The 19,280-nt window shown below is 42.1% G+C and overlaps 1 protein-coding gene across 2 annotated transcripts in view; it reads left to right on the forward strand.

The window, feature by feature from the left end:
- The first annotated feature begins 371 nt into the window (after positions 1 to 371).
- Positions 372 to 19,280, forward strand: part of rgs12b (regulator of G protein signaling 12b) — a 55,936-nt gene continuing 37,027 nt past the window's right edge. For both annotated transcript variants that reach the window (XM_079264305.1, XM_079264304.1), the window contains exons 1-5: positions 372 to 499; positions 1,572 to 2,855; positions 4,364 to 4,597; positions 5,321 to 6,310; positions 11,201 to 11,320. In XM_079264305.1, coding sequence (XP_079120431.1) covers positions 1,770 to 2,855; positions 4,364 to 4,597; positions 5,321 to 6,310; positions 11,201 to 11,320 — 2,430 coding nt within the window. In that variant the 5' untranslated portion in view covers positions 372 to 499; positions 1,572 to 1,769. The remainder of the gene's footprint in view (positions 500 to 1,571; positions 2,856 to 4,363; positions 4,598 to 5,320; positions 6,311 to 11,200; positions 11,321 to 19,280) is intronic.

A 19,280-nucleotide genomic window follows, 5' to 3' on the forward strand; every position in this document is an offset into this window, starting at 1 on the left:
CCATGCTTGGGTGAAAATACTCAAATTGCATAAACACATCTGGCATGACATTGTGACCATGTCTCTAATAAAGCAACATGATGGCATCATGGTCATGATCAATATATTTTATATTAGAAAAGACAATAATATAATCAAATGTGATCATATATGAATCAAACTTAAAAAAAAAAAAAAAGTGTTGCTTTGGTTCTCAAACTGTATATGAAATGTATTTAAAGACAGTTTGTGGCCTGCATTAACTAACTAAACTCAAAGGTCATGTTTGAATTTTCTTGCTTTATTTAATGATGGCCCCCCTTTAGCAGGCCCTCCTCTGCTGCCCACCCTGTGCACATCCCTTCCTCCCCCCAGTCCTCCTTCTCCTCCTCTCAGGCTACTTCGCCAGATGGTGCAGTCTTTTCTTTTGTTTACCCATCGCCCCTGAGTTTACCTAACTAACCCTAGCGACGAAACTATGCAATCTTTCCAAGCAGCATCACCGCTGGACACCGACAAAGTAAGTCATTTTAACATTTCGACTTGAGTCAATCCGCTGGGTCCCAACATCTTTGTTAGAACATGGAAATGTTCTAACAATCCACCATAAACTTAGCCATCTCCGATTTTTTCTTTAAATTTCTGACATATTTTAGCAAAGTGTTGATGTTTCCTTGCGGTTTTCCCACCGTTTTCTTGCTAAAATAAATGCGTGCACTCTGCTTGCATTTTAACGCCTAACGACTCTTAACGGCCAGCTCTCGCGGCTGACGTTGCGCCTGCGTTTTGACACCTGTAGAATGGGCGACTGTTGGAACTTTTTATTTGTGATTTCTCAAGCTAACATTTGTTAATATCAGCGTAACTGTTTGCAATGTGATTGACAGCTGGGGAAGCCAATGACAGGGCACCGAAATCTGTGTACAGCGCCGTTGTTATGGTTACAGACCGACATTCCAAAGATGTGGAACTTGAAGGGCGGGACTACGGCATCAAGCACGGGTGGATGCACGGTCTAACAGCAAATCATAGCAAGAAAAAACAAAACTTTGTGAAACTTTACCGAACTGACAAAGACAAGGTTCCTTGTCCCGTTCCTCTGTGCGAAGTTATAAAAAGACCGAGATGGACACATCTCCAACTATCAGCCACTATCCAAACCGTGCTAACTTTGCTAGCGTACTCAGCTAATTAAGCTAACAGTACTACGTCAGCTAACATTTTCTCAGTAAAAAATAAAAGTTATAACTAAGACGTTGTCCAGCAAAAACTAAAGTCAATCACAAGTTAACAAAAAAACTTTTAAAAGGTTAAAACATGTTTTAAATTAGGTCAGAACTCAGGTGTATGCTGGGTTTACCTGCACGGCTGTTGAGACTCCTGCACGTGCAGGTGCGGGCATGTCAGTCAGACACCCCCCTCTTCTCTGTTCCTGAGAAGTGGAGGCTTTACATCACACAGAAAATAGAAAAAGCAGCAAGTTTGACACATGGATGCATGAATTTATCATTTATTTCAAACTTAAGAGCAATTAACATGTAAATGTGTAAATAAAGTCATGAATGACTTCTATGTACTCTTTTGTTATTCAGGTAACATGGCTGGAAAAAAGAGTGACACCAGGATGGGACTGCTAGCAAGGTTATGTCAAAACTGAGGCCTGAATCTCACCCATATGCTGCATTTTGAACTGCTGCTCATTTTTTCGAAGCAGCCTTCAGTCTGCGTTTTGTTCTTTGATGAGCAGAAATCAAACACTTAAAATGAGAATTTGAAATTTGGCCCGATCAATGGACAAAAGAAAGTTTTCTGGCACGATGTCCAGACAAATGGATGCATCATCCAGGAGACGCCCCTGTGGTGGAGGTGGACTTAGCTTCTCCCAGCCTTCCCCACCGTCCTCCTCCTCCATCCAGTATGGTCGTATCCAGGCTGTGGAGGTGGCAAGGGGGAGAACAGGGTATGGTTTTACACTGTCAGGCCAAAGCCCTTGTGTTCTCAGCTGCATCCTGAAAGGAAGCCCTGCAGACTATGTGGGGTTGCGTTCAGGTGACTATATCCTTTCTGTCAATGACATAAATGTCTCCAAGGCATCCCATGAAGATGTGGTAAAACTGATCGGACGCTGCTCTGGTGTTTTGAAACTTGTCATTGCTGAGGGAGAGCGTCACAGGCATCACCATCATCAGCGCTCGACGGGGGGTCATCACCATGGCAACAATGCAACTGTGGCATCTTACCTGGACTCGTGCTCAAGCGATGATGAGCTTGATGGTTTCTATAATAACGGTGTTAACAACAACAATAACAGCAGGTCAAACTGTGGAGCCCGCGGAGGATGGTACAAACCCAAAGTGGATTCAAAGCAGCTCGGCATCAACAGGGCAGAGAGGGTGGTGGCAGAGCTGCGGTCTGGAGGAATCTTCAACATGATCTTTGAGAACTCCAGCCACTCTTCCAGCAGCTCAGACAAGGACAGGCCCGGGGTTAGCTCTTCGTCAAAGCCACGTCCACTGTCCAATCCAGAGTTCCCTCCATATCAGAAGTCCTCTCGTTCCCAGAGCAACCCCAACCTTCTCTCTGAGGAAGAGATGGCCAAAGTTCTGAATGATGATTCAGTTTTCCTGGAGTCTGACTTTCATCATCTACATCTTCACCACCACGAAGAGCAAGATGTGGATGTAGGAGAAGGTGGTGACTTTGGCCTGGAGCCCAGTGAGGGTATCCTCAATGTGGGAATGATGGTTGGCTACCTTGGCTCCATTGAGCTCGCCTCCACAGGGACAAACCTCGAGAACGACAGTCTGCAAGCCATCAGAGGAAGCATGAGACGACTCAGGGCTGAGCAGAAGATTCATTCATTGGTACTTATGAAGGTGCGACTAACTTTTAATATCATGTTAGCTTTCTTTTTTTCTGTAAAAACAACAATTGTACAATCCAATGACTATTTACAAGTTACATTTTTAACCCTCTTTTGCATGCAGTATGATTTCAGTTTGGAAAATTATTTATTTGTAACGTAATGCAAAACTAAAGCAGACACGAGTCTATATAAGACATGCAAACAAGATACAGAATAAGTAGTATAAAATAGAGAAAAAAGAGAGACTACTAACCAAAAAATTAAGAGACTGTTTCACTAACACTGTCTCAATTTAGAAGTGAATCAACAGCAGCTATTCGAAGAGCTAACTAGAGTTTTTATTATATGGGTGTCAGACTTTTCCAGTCAACACATACAACTAAATATTAGCTGCAATAGTTGGCACACTTGTGGTTCCAAAAACCTGACTGCTACTATAAGCCACCTAGAGACACAAAATAGCAACCTCATTGCATCATTGTTGGCTACTTTCAACCTCTGTATACTCATTTTACAGGTGAATAGTGGTCAAATACGTGACATAGGTTCTGAACAGGGAGCACTCCACAAAATCAGAGTACATAGAACACTTCCTTATAACCATGTCAGCTTAAACTTACAGCACTGGCGATGGATGTCTTTGTCACCCCTCCACTTGTCAGACGTGACATGAACAAAGAATTTAATTAGCTTAAACGTATCCAGTCAGACAAATCATCTTTTTTTTCAAACCCATTTACACCCTCTTCTTTCTAGAGGAAGAGTGTAGCTAAATTTATTCTGTAGATGAAGGAAAATGTGTGGAAATTAATATAATATATTATCATTATTATAGCTTACTGTAATAATTGATTATGGTCTGTAAAACACAGTTTTCCAAAGTTGATGTTTCTGCAATCACATTAAATTGTCTTTGTTAAGTTATAAAACTCAGAACAAAATGATGATTAATGATACACTTATGAATACTTAATATACTTGAATGCACAATACTAAAGTTTTCTGCATCCATTTTGATTTATTAATGGTTCAGCGTTGCCTTTCAGCAACATGTCCAGTTTTCCATAATGTTAACATGTTGCCTCAGGACAGCAGTTGTAGTTGAACAAGTTTTCATGATTTACATAACAAATAACATGTTATAAGCTACCAAAAATAAAGGTTTACTTACATTTTAGAGTTAAGTTTTTTCCGAGGCAAAAAAGGTCAGAAAATGACTTATTTAGACCCTTTTTGTGGACTAAAAATAGCAACTTGAAATAAGTCTGTCAGAACTGTTTTTAATATGGCTTCCTGATGTTAAAGAATTTATTTACTATTTAAAATGTTGCATAACATAAACACAACTAACAGTCTGTTTTAACAAATCTAGTTTCACTTCTAAAACAATAAATAAATAGAAAATAACCGAAATTTAAAATCTGTCAGCTGTCATGTCCTTTTCTAACTTTGTCAGCAAATTGCCGTATTATTTTTCCTTGTAGCATGTGGTAACATGCATTAATTATATCCTACCAGGTCATGCACGACAGCGTGCGGCTGTGCAGTGACAGAGGTCAGGTCCTGGCCACCTATCCTGCAGAAAAACTGGCTTTCAGTGCCTGTTGTCCTGACGATCGGCGGTTCTTTGGCCTGGTCACGATGCAAGCTACAGACGATGATCGGCGATTCAGCAACGGGCATGATGAAGAGGGGGGCTTGAGGACTTCATGCCATGTTTTTATTGTTGACCCAGAGCTGTGTCACCACCAGGTAAAAATATGGATGTGGGGATGAGACAGTCAGAGTCACGAGTCCTGAGTGGAAATGTGGACACAAAAACTCTTTACTATTTATAGAAATATGTATTTGATTTTCTTTATATAGTTTGTAAGAACTGAGAATTGAAAAAAACAAAAGGAAGAAATGCTCATGTTTCATGTTCATTTGATCTTTAAGATTACGTGTTATCTATATCAGGAAAAAATATTTTTAAAAATCAAACATTCACAAAGTACACAGAATTTATTTATTCACTCATTTTCTTAACCACTTAGTCCAGTTAGGGGTCACGGTGAAGCTGGAGCCTATCCCAGCAATCACTGGGGGCAGTGTACATCCTGGACAGGTTGCCAGTTCATCGCAGCCATGTACACAGCTGGGAAATAATGTGTCTATAAATAAACTAAATTTTACTTCCAGAACACCAGGCTGGCACAATTTTAGAAATATAAACTTCAGTATAATCCATGGTAAATAAAATGTTTAATAGTGTTTAACTGTTGCAAAAGAACAAACAAACAAACATGAAAGTAATTTAATAACATGTAATTTATTAGCACAGATGTTCCTCTCATGTGCTGGGTAAAACTTGTATTTCAGTGCTTTGTTCATTTTTACCAGAACAGTTTTTATAATCCCTGTTCTTGCTTTTAAATGGGACTATTTATCATATCCTGTACCACCACTCCGACTCACTGGGACTTGTTTCTGCAGGTGCATATGGGGATTGCCAGGAGGTTTGGCTTTGAGTGCACCCCTGACCCAGACATGGGAGGATGCCTGGAATTCCCCTCCAGTTCTCAGCCTCTTCTCCAGTTTGTTTCTGTCCTCTACCGAGACATGGGAGATAATATTGACGGTGTTCGGGCTCGTGCTTTCCATGATCCTGACAACGACGCTCAGCAGAACCACAGCACCAGCAGCAACAGTGACAGTGGAATAGGCAACTTCTTACCAGAAGAAAAGAGCAACAGAGTGCTGCTGGTTGACCTTGGAAGCCCTCCCAGTTACAACCACGCCTCTGGGCCACGCCACTGGGACAGTCCACCTTCGTCCCAGCAGGCTTGGAGCCCAACCTTTGGAGCAGCAGCTGCTCATCCACCTCCTCCTCCACCTCCTCTTCCGATGCTGAGAAATGGCCACTACCGTCACGATCCTCACCTCGCAGACCTTCCTCACCCTCTCCCCTTGGCTCACCCTGACGTCCCTGGCAGGCATTCACGAGGAGTCCACCCACACCACTACTCGTCAGGAAAGCTGGGAGGAGCTGTTGGGGGTGGAGAAAGGAGAGGGGCTATAGGGGCAGCAGGAGTGGAACCACAGCGGTGGCTGCCAGTCCATGTGCTGAGAGACTGGCGTCAGCAGCACCACCACAGCCACCTCCAGGGTCTGAGCAGCGATCAGGAGTCCTACGCCGAATCCACTGACGGATGGTCATCAGCCAACTGCAGCACCCTGCCCCCACCTATGAATAAGATCCCTGCCGACCGCTATCGGGCCCCATTGGCCCCTGGAGACCACATGCAGCCACCTGGTGGAAGCCAACCTCCTCCTCCTCCACATCCCCACACCCACCGACTGGCTGTTCAGAAAGATGAGTGGGCTAAGAAGCTGTTTGGTTCAGGAGACAGGGAGAGGACTGGCGCTCGGAGGAGGGAGAGAGAGAAGAAACCAGGAGGGAATTCCAAGGAGGGAGAGAAAAAAGTAAGTCTTTTAATGAAGTAAATAAAGTATTTTAACAGTTTTCATCAACTGTTAAAATACAGTTGATGAAAACTGTATTTTTCATCAGGTGTTTTTTTTCACCTCACGCTATCATCCATTTTCCTATAAATAGTATATTCACTGTTGTGCTCAACTGCTCCAGTTTGTGGACTAAGAAAGCTGTGTTAAAAATGACTGTGACATGAGAAGCCCCCAGCAGCAGGTAGCACCCCCCATCACACATCCCTGCTGTGGAAATTTACTATGGCTAGACTGTCCAAGTCTCCAGTTTATTGAGACTATAAATCCATGTGTGCTCTTCATCACATTCTTAGCTCTATCTTCCACAATCAAAGCGTTGAACTGAGTCAGCCTTTAACTAAAGTGTCTCTTACATCCAACTTTTCACTTGCTTTTTAAGTTGACATGGACCACACTAACCCCCCCTCCACCCCCCTCAAACAGCCATGGATTACTCTGAATAACGCGAGCGCACCAGCTGGCTCCTTTGCCAGACTTGTTAAAGTAAAGCTCCAGTATCAGATCATGTATTATGCATTAGCTAGATATCTGCCTTCACCAGAAAACCACCTGTTTCCTACCTGCAAGTGACTTTGTGTCCCAGTAAAGTTATTGCTTTTTTAGTGGTGATATTTAAATAGCCAAGCGCTTATCACCAGTTGTTTATCACTGCTAGACAATGGAAAAGACATGCAGAATTAATGGATGTTTACGTGTGCGTAGGAAATGGCTGCATTATCTTTGCCTTCTTTTGCATTTAAAAAAGACACTGATGGATATTTGTTTGATAATTGGGAAGCCGGTGCTTCTCCCAGTAAAGCTCAAGACCATCCAGGGGAAAATCACAGGAAGTTTTTACAATGTCATGCCACAGCAGAGACTGACAGGAAGTTAGGGTCTCTAAACAATGTCCTCATAATGAATAGATACATTTGGAGGCTGTTCTTTTCATGTAAGGTCACAACTTTGAATAATCAATGTGGAATCCTGATTCCGCTGTAACATAGTCCACTGTTATACAGGGGGTATTATTGTTGTGTTTTTTTAAATAGTCTTTAATTACTTGTATTGTTTGACACACGGTGGCACTGTTTCACTTCCTCTGCAAACCTCCTGCACCTTCATGATCAGCAATGGGAAATAGTTTCAGGTTTTAACAGAAGCCGTCAGTTTTGAGTTGATAGTTTGATGACTGAGTTGATTTTTCTGAATAGCAGATAAGGAAAGCTCAACTTCTTTTGAATGAACCTGACACAGTGACGTGTTGGTAAATGTGAAACAGTTATATTCCTTCCATCCTTCCATCCATCCATTTTCTGCAGCTCATCTTGGGTTGCGTTGTGTGAGCAGCAAACAAACAGGGAAGCCAAGAATTCCTCCTACAGGGATGTGCCAGGAACATCTCATCAGGGTGGTATCCAGGAGGCATCTTAACCAGATGCCCTAGCCACCTCAACTGGCTCCTCTCTGTGCAGCAGCTCGACTCTGAGCCCCTCCCTGATGATCGATCTTCTCCCCCTATCTCTGCTGAGGAAACTCCTTTCAGCCGCCTGTATTTGCGATCTCGTTCTAGATTGACTGGTAAATTGAGAGCTTCGCCTTCTGTCTCAGCTCCTTTTTTACCATGGCAGACCGGCACAGAGTCCGCATAACTACAAACACTGCACTGATCCACCTGTCAATCTTACGCTCCGTCTTTCCCTCACTCGTGAACAAAACCCTGAGATGTTTAAACTCTTCCACTTGGGGCAGGACCTCATTCCTGACCTGAAGAGGACACTCCACCATTTTCAGGGTCTTGGCCCATGGTCTTAGATTTAGAGGTGCTAATCCTCATCCTGGCTGCTTCACGTTCACCTACGAATCGCTTAAGCAAGAGCTGGAGAACATGACCAGATGAAGCCAACAGGACCACATCATCTGCAAAGAACAAAGACTCAATCCTGAGGCCACCAGATCCCCCAGCACTTTGACTGCACCAAGAAATTCTGTCCATAAAAATTATGAACAGAATTGGTGACAAAGGACAGCCTTGGGGAGTCCAGCCATCACCAGAAACGAATTTGACTTACTGTCAGGATTACAGACCAAGTTCTGACACTGGTCATACAGAAAGCCTGTACATGGGGGTTTGGTACGACATACTCCCGCAGTACACCCCACAGGAGACCCCAGTGGACACAGTCGAATGTCTTCTCCAAGTGCACAAAGCACATGTGCACATCCGCACTGCTCCTCCTCAATCCGAGATTTGACTCCGATGGAACCTCCTCTCCAGCACCCGTGAATAAACCTCATCAGGGAGGCTGAGGAGTGAAATCCCCTGTAATTTGAGCACACGCTCCAGTCTTCCTTTTTAAAGAGGGGGACCACCACCCTAGTCTGCCAGTCTAGAGGCTCTGTACCCCATGTCCACGCAATGCTGCAGAGGCATGTCAGCCAGGACAGCCCCGCACCATCCAGAGCCTTAAGAACCTCTGGGTGGATTTTATCCACACCTCGGGGCTCCGCCACCAAAGAGCTTTTTAACCACCTCAGTGACCTTAGCCTCGGAGATAGGAGGACCCCCAAGTCCCCCAGCCATGCTTCCTCATCAGAAGACGTGTTTGTAGAATTGAGGTCTTCAAAGTATTTATCCCACCGACCCATGTCCCTTGTCGAGGTCAGCAGTCTCCCATCCCCACTGTAAACCCCACTGTGTCGACGGAGCACTGCTTCCTCTTCCTAAGTCACCAGATGGTGGACCAGAATCTTCTTGAAGCCTTCCCGAAATCGTTCTCCATGGTCTTGCTAAACTCCTCCCATGCTCAAGTTTTTGCCTCAGTATCCGCTGAAACTGCATTCTGCTTGGCCTGTAAATACCCATCAGCTGCCTTTCTCCTAATCACTTCCCTCCAGGTGCCACTGTCATTGCCCATGTGAGCATTGAAGTCACCCAACAGAAACAAGGGAGTCCCCAGAGGGAGCACCCTCCAACACTCCCTACACGGACTCCAGAAAGAATGGGTTCTCTGAGCTGCTGTTTGGTGCACAAACAACAGTCAGGACCTTTTTCCCAACCATATTATCTTCTTTTCTTTCATTTATTTATTTATTTGGTTTACTTCTACCCCACTGCCTTTTTCTTTACTTCAAAGAAAAAAAGTTTTTTTTCAGTGTTTATATCTGCTTTTTATTGGGACAGTTGTGTTGTCACAAACAGGAATGATGTTTTTTTCCATTATGGATGAGAGGAGGACAAGATTAGTTGTACAGATAAAAGCTGTTTTATTTTTATTTTGATGTTTTTATTGAAATTAAGTCTTTTAATTTTTTTTTTCAGAAAACTATTTAGTGTAGTTACATCCAAAAACAACCCCAGTGCCAACGCTTTCTTTCCAAATTTTAGCTTCTCTTACAAAGCAAGGGTCATTTCAGACTGGCTGGTTACAAACAGGTTCCATGACACTCTGTGTGCACATATTTAATCACATCTATGATTAATGACGTGCACGCAGTCAGATACATGCACATGTGCAGCGCTGACAGCGTATCATGGCAACGCCGTGGCTAACACCTGGTGAAATGCAGGGACTGGCTCCCAGTCAAGCAGTCAGATTCAACTCATGTTTGACTTCTGAAGCTTGTCAGCATCATTTAATTACTTATCACTTCCCATCACCTGGGGTGTAGTGATGTAAGCTGTCTCCTGCAGTATAAAGAGATTAGCCAGATGCTCTTTGTCAGAGATGAGACGGAATACTTCTACCGTCTTAAAGAGCAACAGTTGTTAGAAAGTCTATTGTGAGCAACATCCCTTTATATTTTTTCATTTACTCAGTGTGGGGACATCATTCTCAAATGGCTCTGGATAACAAATATTGATGGTGTAATTACTCATGTGTGCTTTGTAGGCAGCTGTTGAAGTCTTCATATTGCTGCGCCATTGCTTAAACTTAATTCCATTTAGTTGTTTTCTGCTGCAGTAGGCTGACAGACAGAACAAATTTTTACTTTTTTCTTGCATGTGTTAGAAAAGTATTAGATAAACAGCAGTAAAGGAATTCCTTCAGTGGTGTGACAGGTATATAAATCTTACATTCTGCTCTTTCAGGTGCAGCTCTGTAAGTGTTAACATTCTCCTTTTTGTGTGTTTATATGGTATTGCTGTGGGATTGACTGCAGGGTGAAATCCCAGGACCGTACATGCCTGCATGTATCATGTGGAATTTAATATTTAGGTGAAAACTAGGGAACCCATTGCAAAACACATGCTTTTGTTCAAAAAGAACTCTGCAGTCAAAGCTGAACAAATCAGTGTCCATGTTGGTCTGTCTTCATGTTACTTTGTCTTTTATTTCCCCACAATTAGACACAAGATTTTCTAACACACAATGATCTGAGGGTCAAAGAAATAATCATGTATTGTTTACATTTGTAACAAAGAATGTATGGTGTTTGAATAATTCAGATAAACAATAAAAAGATTATTCCCGAGCAGTTTTACAAGCGAAATCTCTGAGTGACTTTCTGTACCAAGACATCCCAGTCATGCATGACTTGGTTGTTAGCAGATCAACTTAGGTCCTTAGCAACCAACTATTCTGGTAACAGCAGCAGCAGTGTAAACATTGTTGTGAATAAAGTAATAAAAACAGTCATTTCTTGTCTTCTTTTTAATATTAGCTGTTTATTGATTATACATTTTATTTAAGGTTATTAATGTTATTGTGGCATAAAATGCACTTATGGGATTAAGATATTTGGCCACGATGTTTAATTGTCGTTCTGTTTCTCATTGTGATTTACTCTTTATGTCTGTACATGGACATTCTTCACAATTAGTGTTGTAGCACCTGAACTGAACACCTCAACCTTTTCATGTCTCAGGGTGGCCGGTTCCGCGGTCTGACGATGGGATTCCCTCCGCTCCCTCAGCGGTCCTCGGCCAGACGCTCTTTTGGACGCTCCAAACGCCTCAGCATGGCCCGCTCCTTGGATGATCTGGAGGTAGGAAAAGGACACAGTCACACATATGATGCTGAGCGTCGACTCCATGCTCAGACTCTCTCTCTCTTTCTGACCACAGTGGCATTGACACATCTAAGCCACACATGCAGCATCTGTCGCTAATAATAGCACGTATGCACACATGACACATCAAGCTCTGCTCTCGCATCACCATAGCAACATGCACACAATCATGAACAGAGCGCTCCTCATGATATTTCCACGCTTGTATATCAGGATGGTGGATTCTTGTTACTTCTGATTTCTCTATACCTGGTAGTGTTGTAGCTTCACAGAGCAGCCACATACCTGGGACGTTTCCTTTGGCGGGGAAGCTGATGGGAACGCTGTTACAGGAATAATCCTTTTCTTCCCCTTTTAGCTTCAAGAAATTACTGGCTATCCAGTCATTTGAGAGCCATGAGTTTTGATTAACAATATCCCCATTTAGTTCCACTTCACAGCATTTCATGAGGAGAAAATCTGGAGTGAACATTCTTGTACTCTGATGAAAAGATACAGTGTGTTGCTTTCAGCTGCATTCATCTCAATGAATGAATTTTAATACATTGTTTGTGGTTCACAGCACTGATTTTCTTTACTCTTATAATGTTTCCTTTGAAATATTCAAAACAAGACTTATTACTGCATCCTGGGTTTAAACTGAAGGTATGTAATGCAGCAACATTGTGGCTTTTCTGTATGTGTGTGTTTATGTCTGAAGACTGACCAAGACCAAAGGAGAGCCCTGCTGTCTCAGGCCCAATTCATTACAGTAACTTTGGTTCTGAGATAGAGATCAGAGAGAAGTTAAATGTTTCCGTTGTTTAGTGATGGCCTGGGCACTCGGAACAGATAAGCTGATCCCACTCTGTTGCTGTAATGATAATTTTCCAATACATTTTAGGAATTCTTTCTTTATTTGACAGCAAGAGAAGGAGGAGCAACAGGAAGTACAGGAACGCAGAGAGAGCGGGGCTTTAATCTCTTTATTATGTAAAGTTTGAACTGCTGTTTGCTGTCATGAGGAATATCTTATGTTGGTTGAACCGCTATCTCAGCTCAGCCTTCCCATTCACACATTCAGTTCCTGTTTGGATTCACTCAAACTTATTAAGTATTTGTTTCATTTATGTTGATAAGGCGATGCTATGATGGCATGATTCATCTTTTCACTCTGCACAACACTGTCTTGTCTTTACTGCATTTCCTGTCCATACAAGATTGAACTGTGAAATGCAGATGGTTCAAATCTAGCTAACACAACAGGTCAGCAAGTTACGTTTACAGTTCATGTCATTTCATGTGATGAAAATAAGGACTTGACGGGAAAATGGCAAAAGGTCTGAAGTGTGTCTTTAAAATAGATCTATTATGCACATTTCAGTCTAATTTATTTTAGTATGCAAGTCCGGAAGGGCAAGGAATAATGAAGCATTTTTCACAAACCCCTTCATTCATTTTGTATTGATCCTCTCAGATCAGCCTCTCCCAGAAACTAGCGAACAGAGAAAGCTCCGCCCTACGTCCTGCCTGCGGGCTGCGTCTGATTGGTCAGCTGCAAGGAGTAACAATACTGAGCAGTGAAGGTGGGCGTGGCTTTCTTCCTGCGAACATGCACAACCTAGAGAAGATGACCAATCAACCAAAATTTCAAAGCAGAAAAAACTCTAAAACCAATTGTTTCTGTCACCATGGAAACCAAACGTAGAGAGTGCTGGAAAATTCAAACACGTGTTTAGGTGATAAAAAACAGCGCCGCTCATATGTCTGATGAGTAATCAGCACTATAAAACTGTAGAAAGCTCAGAAAACTAGAAATAGCATCATAGAGCGGCTTTCAGCAGCAGGTTTGGTACGAACCTGTACACAACCTGATGCTTGTCTTCTGCCTCCTGGTGGACACGTTTTGCACTACAATAATTCAGACAACACAGTTAATGAAGGACATTAAATATGCAAAAATTGCTTTTAGCGTTGTTTAAGGGCCAAATATAGACTTTTTTTTTTTTTTAAAGGATTTTCTAACCATTTTTTTTTTTTTGTTTTTGATAGCATGAAATAGTTCAGTTTAATTTAGAATGACCTTAAATAAATTAAATAAAATGAGTATATAGAAATATAGAAATATATAGAAAGATTTACAAATTTAGATTTATCTGTTTCTCTCACAAGTCAACGGTGAAATTTGTTCTCCTTAAATGTAAAATCATAAACATTAACTGCAGATATTAAGCGTCAAAGCAAATTCAGCATTGTCACGTTGTGGAGCAACATGGACAGATATGATGGGGATGCACTGCCCACGACGCTCTACGTTGAGGTGTTTACATGATACGGGTATGCGGCGGTTTATCAGTTAATCCCAGCTGTGTTTTATGAAAGTTGTAAAACTACCTGTTGACAAATGTTGCTGTTGTTGATCGTGATGTCGTAACTCTTTATCACCACAGTTCTGCACAAAATCTGCTCACCGATTTCCACTGATATTCACCTGGTGAAGCTCTGATGCCACACAAATGACACTGTGTTAACATAGCAATTTAAATGTCTGGAGCTTAAATCAGGCTGTTTTAACTGAGTCTGGCTGCTTCCACTATTTCTGCTGCTGATGTTCAGCAATTTTAGCCAAAACCTAATGTGCTGAAGAAAGACTTTATGTGGCTTTTTAACAAAATTAAAAAAGAAATGCATAGAGTCTTTGTCACATAAGTACCGTTTATTGCCAGCAGTGGCTCGGGATGTAGTGCATGTTGTCCAATGATTGTCAGTTCAGTGGTTCAAATCCTGATCCCTGATCAATCTGTCATTGTGCCCCCGGGCAAGACACTTTGTTCCACCCTCCTTACCTCCAGTGTATGAGTGTTGGTGGTTGGAGAGGCCTCCACTCTTAGGTTTTATTTATTTATTTCTTGTAAAGGCATGGTGCATATTAACTGACATTAAAACATAAATATGGATTAAAGAAAAGCTTATTTTTATCCACTTGGTACCCAGCAGGTGGCAGAAAACAAGTACCAGATTGTGTCCGACATATTTTAAACACATGTATAATTACATAATTTACCATACAACTATATGATAGGACTCAGAAACAGTGCGTGATATATGACAGGGGTTAAGTTAGTAGCTAAAAGTGTTGCCGTCCAGACTGCATTTCTCATGAAGATGCATCAACAGTTTGTTTGTTTGTTGCAAAATGTGCAGATCGAGCAAAGTTGGACTTTGTTCATCTTAAATACCTCCTCACTGTAGTTTGTAATGGGAAGAATTTGAAACCCTTGCTGTCTAGTTGTTCTCACATTATTGCGTAGTAGATCTCTGAGTTTGATTTATTCAAATATTTAAAAAATAATTCCCAGTCTGGAAGAAAACGGCAAGCAGTTTTCTCCACGCTTAGGCTGTTTCACAAAGGTTGGTGTCCCCTCGCCAGAGCATCCCCTCGCAGAGTCTTCTCCTCCCACCACCTTTATTCTGGCATTTTCTTCCGGTCGTTAGGCCTTTTTGTTTTGCTGCACATGCACTAATGTGCGCAAACAGAGAATGCTTTGTGTGTCACAGGGGAGGAGAGAAGGATTGGTTTGTGTTTTAGCCTACACTTCTAATGAGCTCTGATGAGCAACAAGCTGACATTCACCTCATTAGTGAGGCCTTAACACAACGCACATACAGCATATCGACACACACGCATCCCCGCACCTCAGGTACACACATGCATGAACACACGTGCACATACGTAAACAACACACTGTCGTACGAGGACTTGGATGCACGCATCCACGCAGCACTGAGCCATCTTGTTACTGTGTGCTTTAAGCTTCTGCTGCAGCTTTCAGACGTCGTGCTGTCGCTGAAATGTGTGCATGTGTGTACATCATGCTGTATATGTATATGTCAGCCAGAGCTTGAGGCTTGCTGCTTATCTTGTGATGTGAATACAGTCAGAGAGTTTAACCATTACACTCTCACACGCACACTGTCTTCACACACAAATGAGCAGACAGTGTCTTATGACAGCAGTAAGGGGAAGGAAGTCAGACTGTACACATCTGCACTCCTCCAGCTGTGTGTGTGGATCATGGCTTGTCTGATGAACTCCTTTGCCATTGTGACAGCTCAGTGTTGTATATTTATCAGTGGAGGGCACAGATGAGTGATGCACACAAAACCTTCTGTAAAACCTGAGAGCTGTTTTAAAGGCTTTCAGGAAGACGACACATCTATCTCTGTATGCAGCTCAAAGACACTACCTACAAACAACTCTCATGTGGCACTCAAAGGTGGATATCAGACTCGTGTTGAATTGGTCCCTCGTGTCCAAAAGCGATCTGCAAAAGTAAGGTTAACAAATAACAGTCACAAGTAACCGTTCAGAGGTCGGATGCTCACATATAACAAGCAGCGTACACAGTAGGCTGATTGTAAGGCAGGTTGCTGCTCTTTCCACAACGAGCTGCAATCAATGATCGCTGGTGGATAATGACATTTCTCTCCAGTGGAGCTCCAGTGTTGGCCATAGCAACCAATCCCAACGGCGTTTCTAAAGTAATAATAAAAATAGACGCTTTATTGATCCCAAATGGGAAGTTTTACGGCAACGCTTCAACACCAGGGGAGAGGTTGGTTAAGTGTTGCACCACTGTAGAGTTGCAGGGTTAAAACATTTTGTCAGGAATGCATACATAGACTGACAAGTATTTATTGTTCATTAAAAGACATGCTTGCAACATTTGTTGCTTTATATGCTGTACATTGTGCAGGTTTTGGGTGCATAGTCCACACTGTAAACCAATCTGCTAGCATATAATATATAACCCTGAACATCAACAGGAAACAAATCTGCACGCTTTTTATCATAAATTAGACTGTTACAGGGATTAGATAACGTCACTCTTGAGTTTTAGCGTTGCTCTGCTCCACAGACAAAACAAGAAGTAAAAATTCCTTCATCTGGCTTTAATGAAACTGTGTTCTGCATTTTCTGCTGTTTTATGACCTTTTATTTATTTATTTTGTAACTAGGATAGATTTATTAAATGAGGGAAAATTGACGGAACAATTGAAAATGATAGAAAAATGCAATTTTGATAAGATCTTTGTACTTTAACAGTTAATTATCCTGAAAAAAAGGTTCCCAAGTTGAATTACACTAATTAGAGCTCTTGATGAGTTGTAATCCAATTTGCAAATTGATTTCAGCATAGAATTATAAAGACTAAGCATCCCTTGTTAATGCAGACACCAAAAATTCAACCATTTTTGGGTTACATAAAATCCCTCCATGTTTATCTAAAGTCATTTTTTTTTATTGGCACAATTAAATGTATTTTTATAGACTTCCAAGCTATTCAAGTACTTCTTATCACATCTGTAAACATAGTAAAACACATGTGACCTGAGCATGTTTTCTGTCTGCATGCGTGTTTTGCACACCTGTGTCTGCCTGACAAACTCTAATTGACTTGGAGCCTAAATGTTCCTCCTGTGTGTGTTTCTGGTGAACGGCAGGAGAACCACTAACATCCTGGCTCTCCACCGAAACATGTTGCTGACCGTTACTTTCAGTCCACGTAGTTTCAACATTATCCAGTCCCGTGTGGCTCTGCACCCCCCCACAGAGCTCCTTTTCATCATGTCTCTGTCAGGGATCAGATATTAGAAAGTTTCTGCTGAAGCTGGAAAGACAGCGGAATAAACGAGCTCGGCGGTACTCTGACTAATAAACGTTGCAGCATGACTTGCTTGTATGTCATACTGTGGATAACGTTGTGTTTCTGTTGTACGTCGCTGAATGCAAGCTGTCCGTAGGTTATTTATCAGCACTCCGTGTCATTGGGTGGTGCTTCATTGGCAGTCTTCACCCCCAGGGCCAAGTTGAGGGCAGGCAGGAGGGGTGTGCATGTGAGGGAGGGCCCTGGGGTGAGTACCTCCACATTGTGCCGGGACATGCTGAGGAATGTAACGACCTCTTAGAACCTCATTTTTGCTGCAGAAAGAATTCTTTACTGTCAGTTCAGTGATCTGTTTTTTGGTGGCATTATTTAGCTCCTCCCACCATCATGGATGTCCATTTACTCCGCGACGTGCAGCAGGGCATACTGAGCAGATGACACAGGAGCAGGGAGGGTAACGCATTCATCACAATGCTGATTATATGTGTGGGTGTGTTCCTTAATGGCAAGGGGTCTCCCTCTGCAGCCATGCCCACACATTTATCTCAGGAGTGTGTGTGTGTGTGTGTGTGTGTGTGTGTGTGTGTGTGTGTCCCTCAGCTCACAGCATTGTGGGTGGAATAAAAATGATAGGAGGGTGAGTGCAACAGCAAAGCCAGAGGAGGGGGAGGGAGGGGGGAGGCAGGGCAAGGGAGACGATCGAGAGGGAAAGGGAGGAGGAGGGGGGATGAGAGAGAAAAGGAGAAGGAAGGGGAATCTAACACCGACATTCTGTAGCGGTTTGGACGTACGAAAGCCAGCGAGCGTTGCTGCTCTGTCTCTCTGCACTCATTCACTCACTCACACACACACACACACACACACACACACACGCACACATCAACACACACATCAACAGCTGATGACAATGTGCTGCGAGAGGAGCTCTGACACGAAGTGCTGAGGATTCATGGAGCAGCAAACTTTGAGTGTGAGTTCTGAAACGACTGCTGATCCAGTGAGTAAAAGTGTGTGTGTGTGTGTGTCGGTGGAGGGGAACTCTTAGATCTGTGTCTTGTACTGCTGTGTGCATGTTTCATGCAGCCTGTATGTCATCTCCGTGACGACCCATGCTTCTGTACATATGGCGGTTACGCAATCCAAACCTTTTCAGAGCTGCAGTTCCTGCAAGTTTGCCAAGAAATCCACGAACGTTCAGGTGGAAAACCCGACGGTGACGCTTCGCACGTGCAAATAGATTTACCAAAACTACAGTAAATATTTGTCCTTTTTTTTTTTTTATTGAGTTCATGTTATTGATTCAAACTGTAGGTATTTTAGTTTAACTAAATGGACTGAAACTTTGATGGTGTGGCCGGCTGCTGCCACGGCTGATCAGGTGACCCGTTTACGCCAACTATCAGGCTTTTTATCCTTCTTTTGATTCAATGGGACACCTGTTGATTCTGTAGCTCAGCCCACCGGATCGGCTCATTGTGGACCATTTAAAACTAAACTCAGTACAGTATTTATTATTCTGATTCTAGACACGTTTGAGGCGCTGCTGAATAAAACAGAATGGATAATGACATTTTATATATATGTATATATATAATATATGTATATATATATGTGCAGATTTCCACCACAGTGACAAAACTCTTCACTCAAAGCTTCGTACAGCCAGAAATGCATACAAATATATATATATATATATATATATATATATATATATATATATATATATATATATATATATATATATATATACATATATATATATATATATATATATATATATATATATATATATATATATATATATATATATATATATATATATACATACATATATATATATATATATATATATATATATATATATATGTGGTGGAAATCTGCACAGAACATTGTTTCACTAAACACACCAGTGTGAAAGCCACCTGCCATCCCTTTGACCAAACACACACACACACACACACACACACACACACACACACGCGCACACATAAAAAACTCATTCATATCCTAAAATGTGAATAGGAACACACAAAGATGCCCACCGATAAGAAGCAGCACACACATTTCTCCTCCCTGTGTGTGTGTGTTGTCACACAGAGGATGTGTGTGCATTGCTCCTCGTGATATCCCCTGGGAGCAGAGTATGTTGCGGAAGGAAAATCAGATGATGAGACGGGATCAACACTCCTCCTGTACATAAAACACCTCATGAGGCCAGAAGTCACATTTGACATAACTGCAAATTGAAAGTGTTTCTTTTTTATCTTCATCAAATAGCAGATCGTATG

Source organism: Telmatherina bonti (assembly GCF_933228915.1).
Source record: "Telmatherina bonti genome assembly, chromosome: 3".
Classification (NCBI taxonomy): domain Eukaryota; kingdom Metazoa; phylum Chordata; class Actinopteri; order Atheriniformes; family Telmatherinidae; genus Telmatherina; species Telmatherina bonti.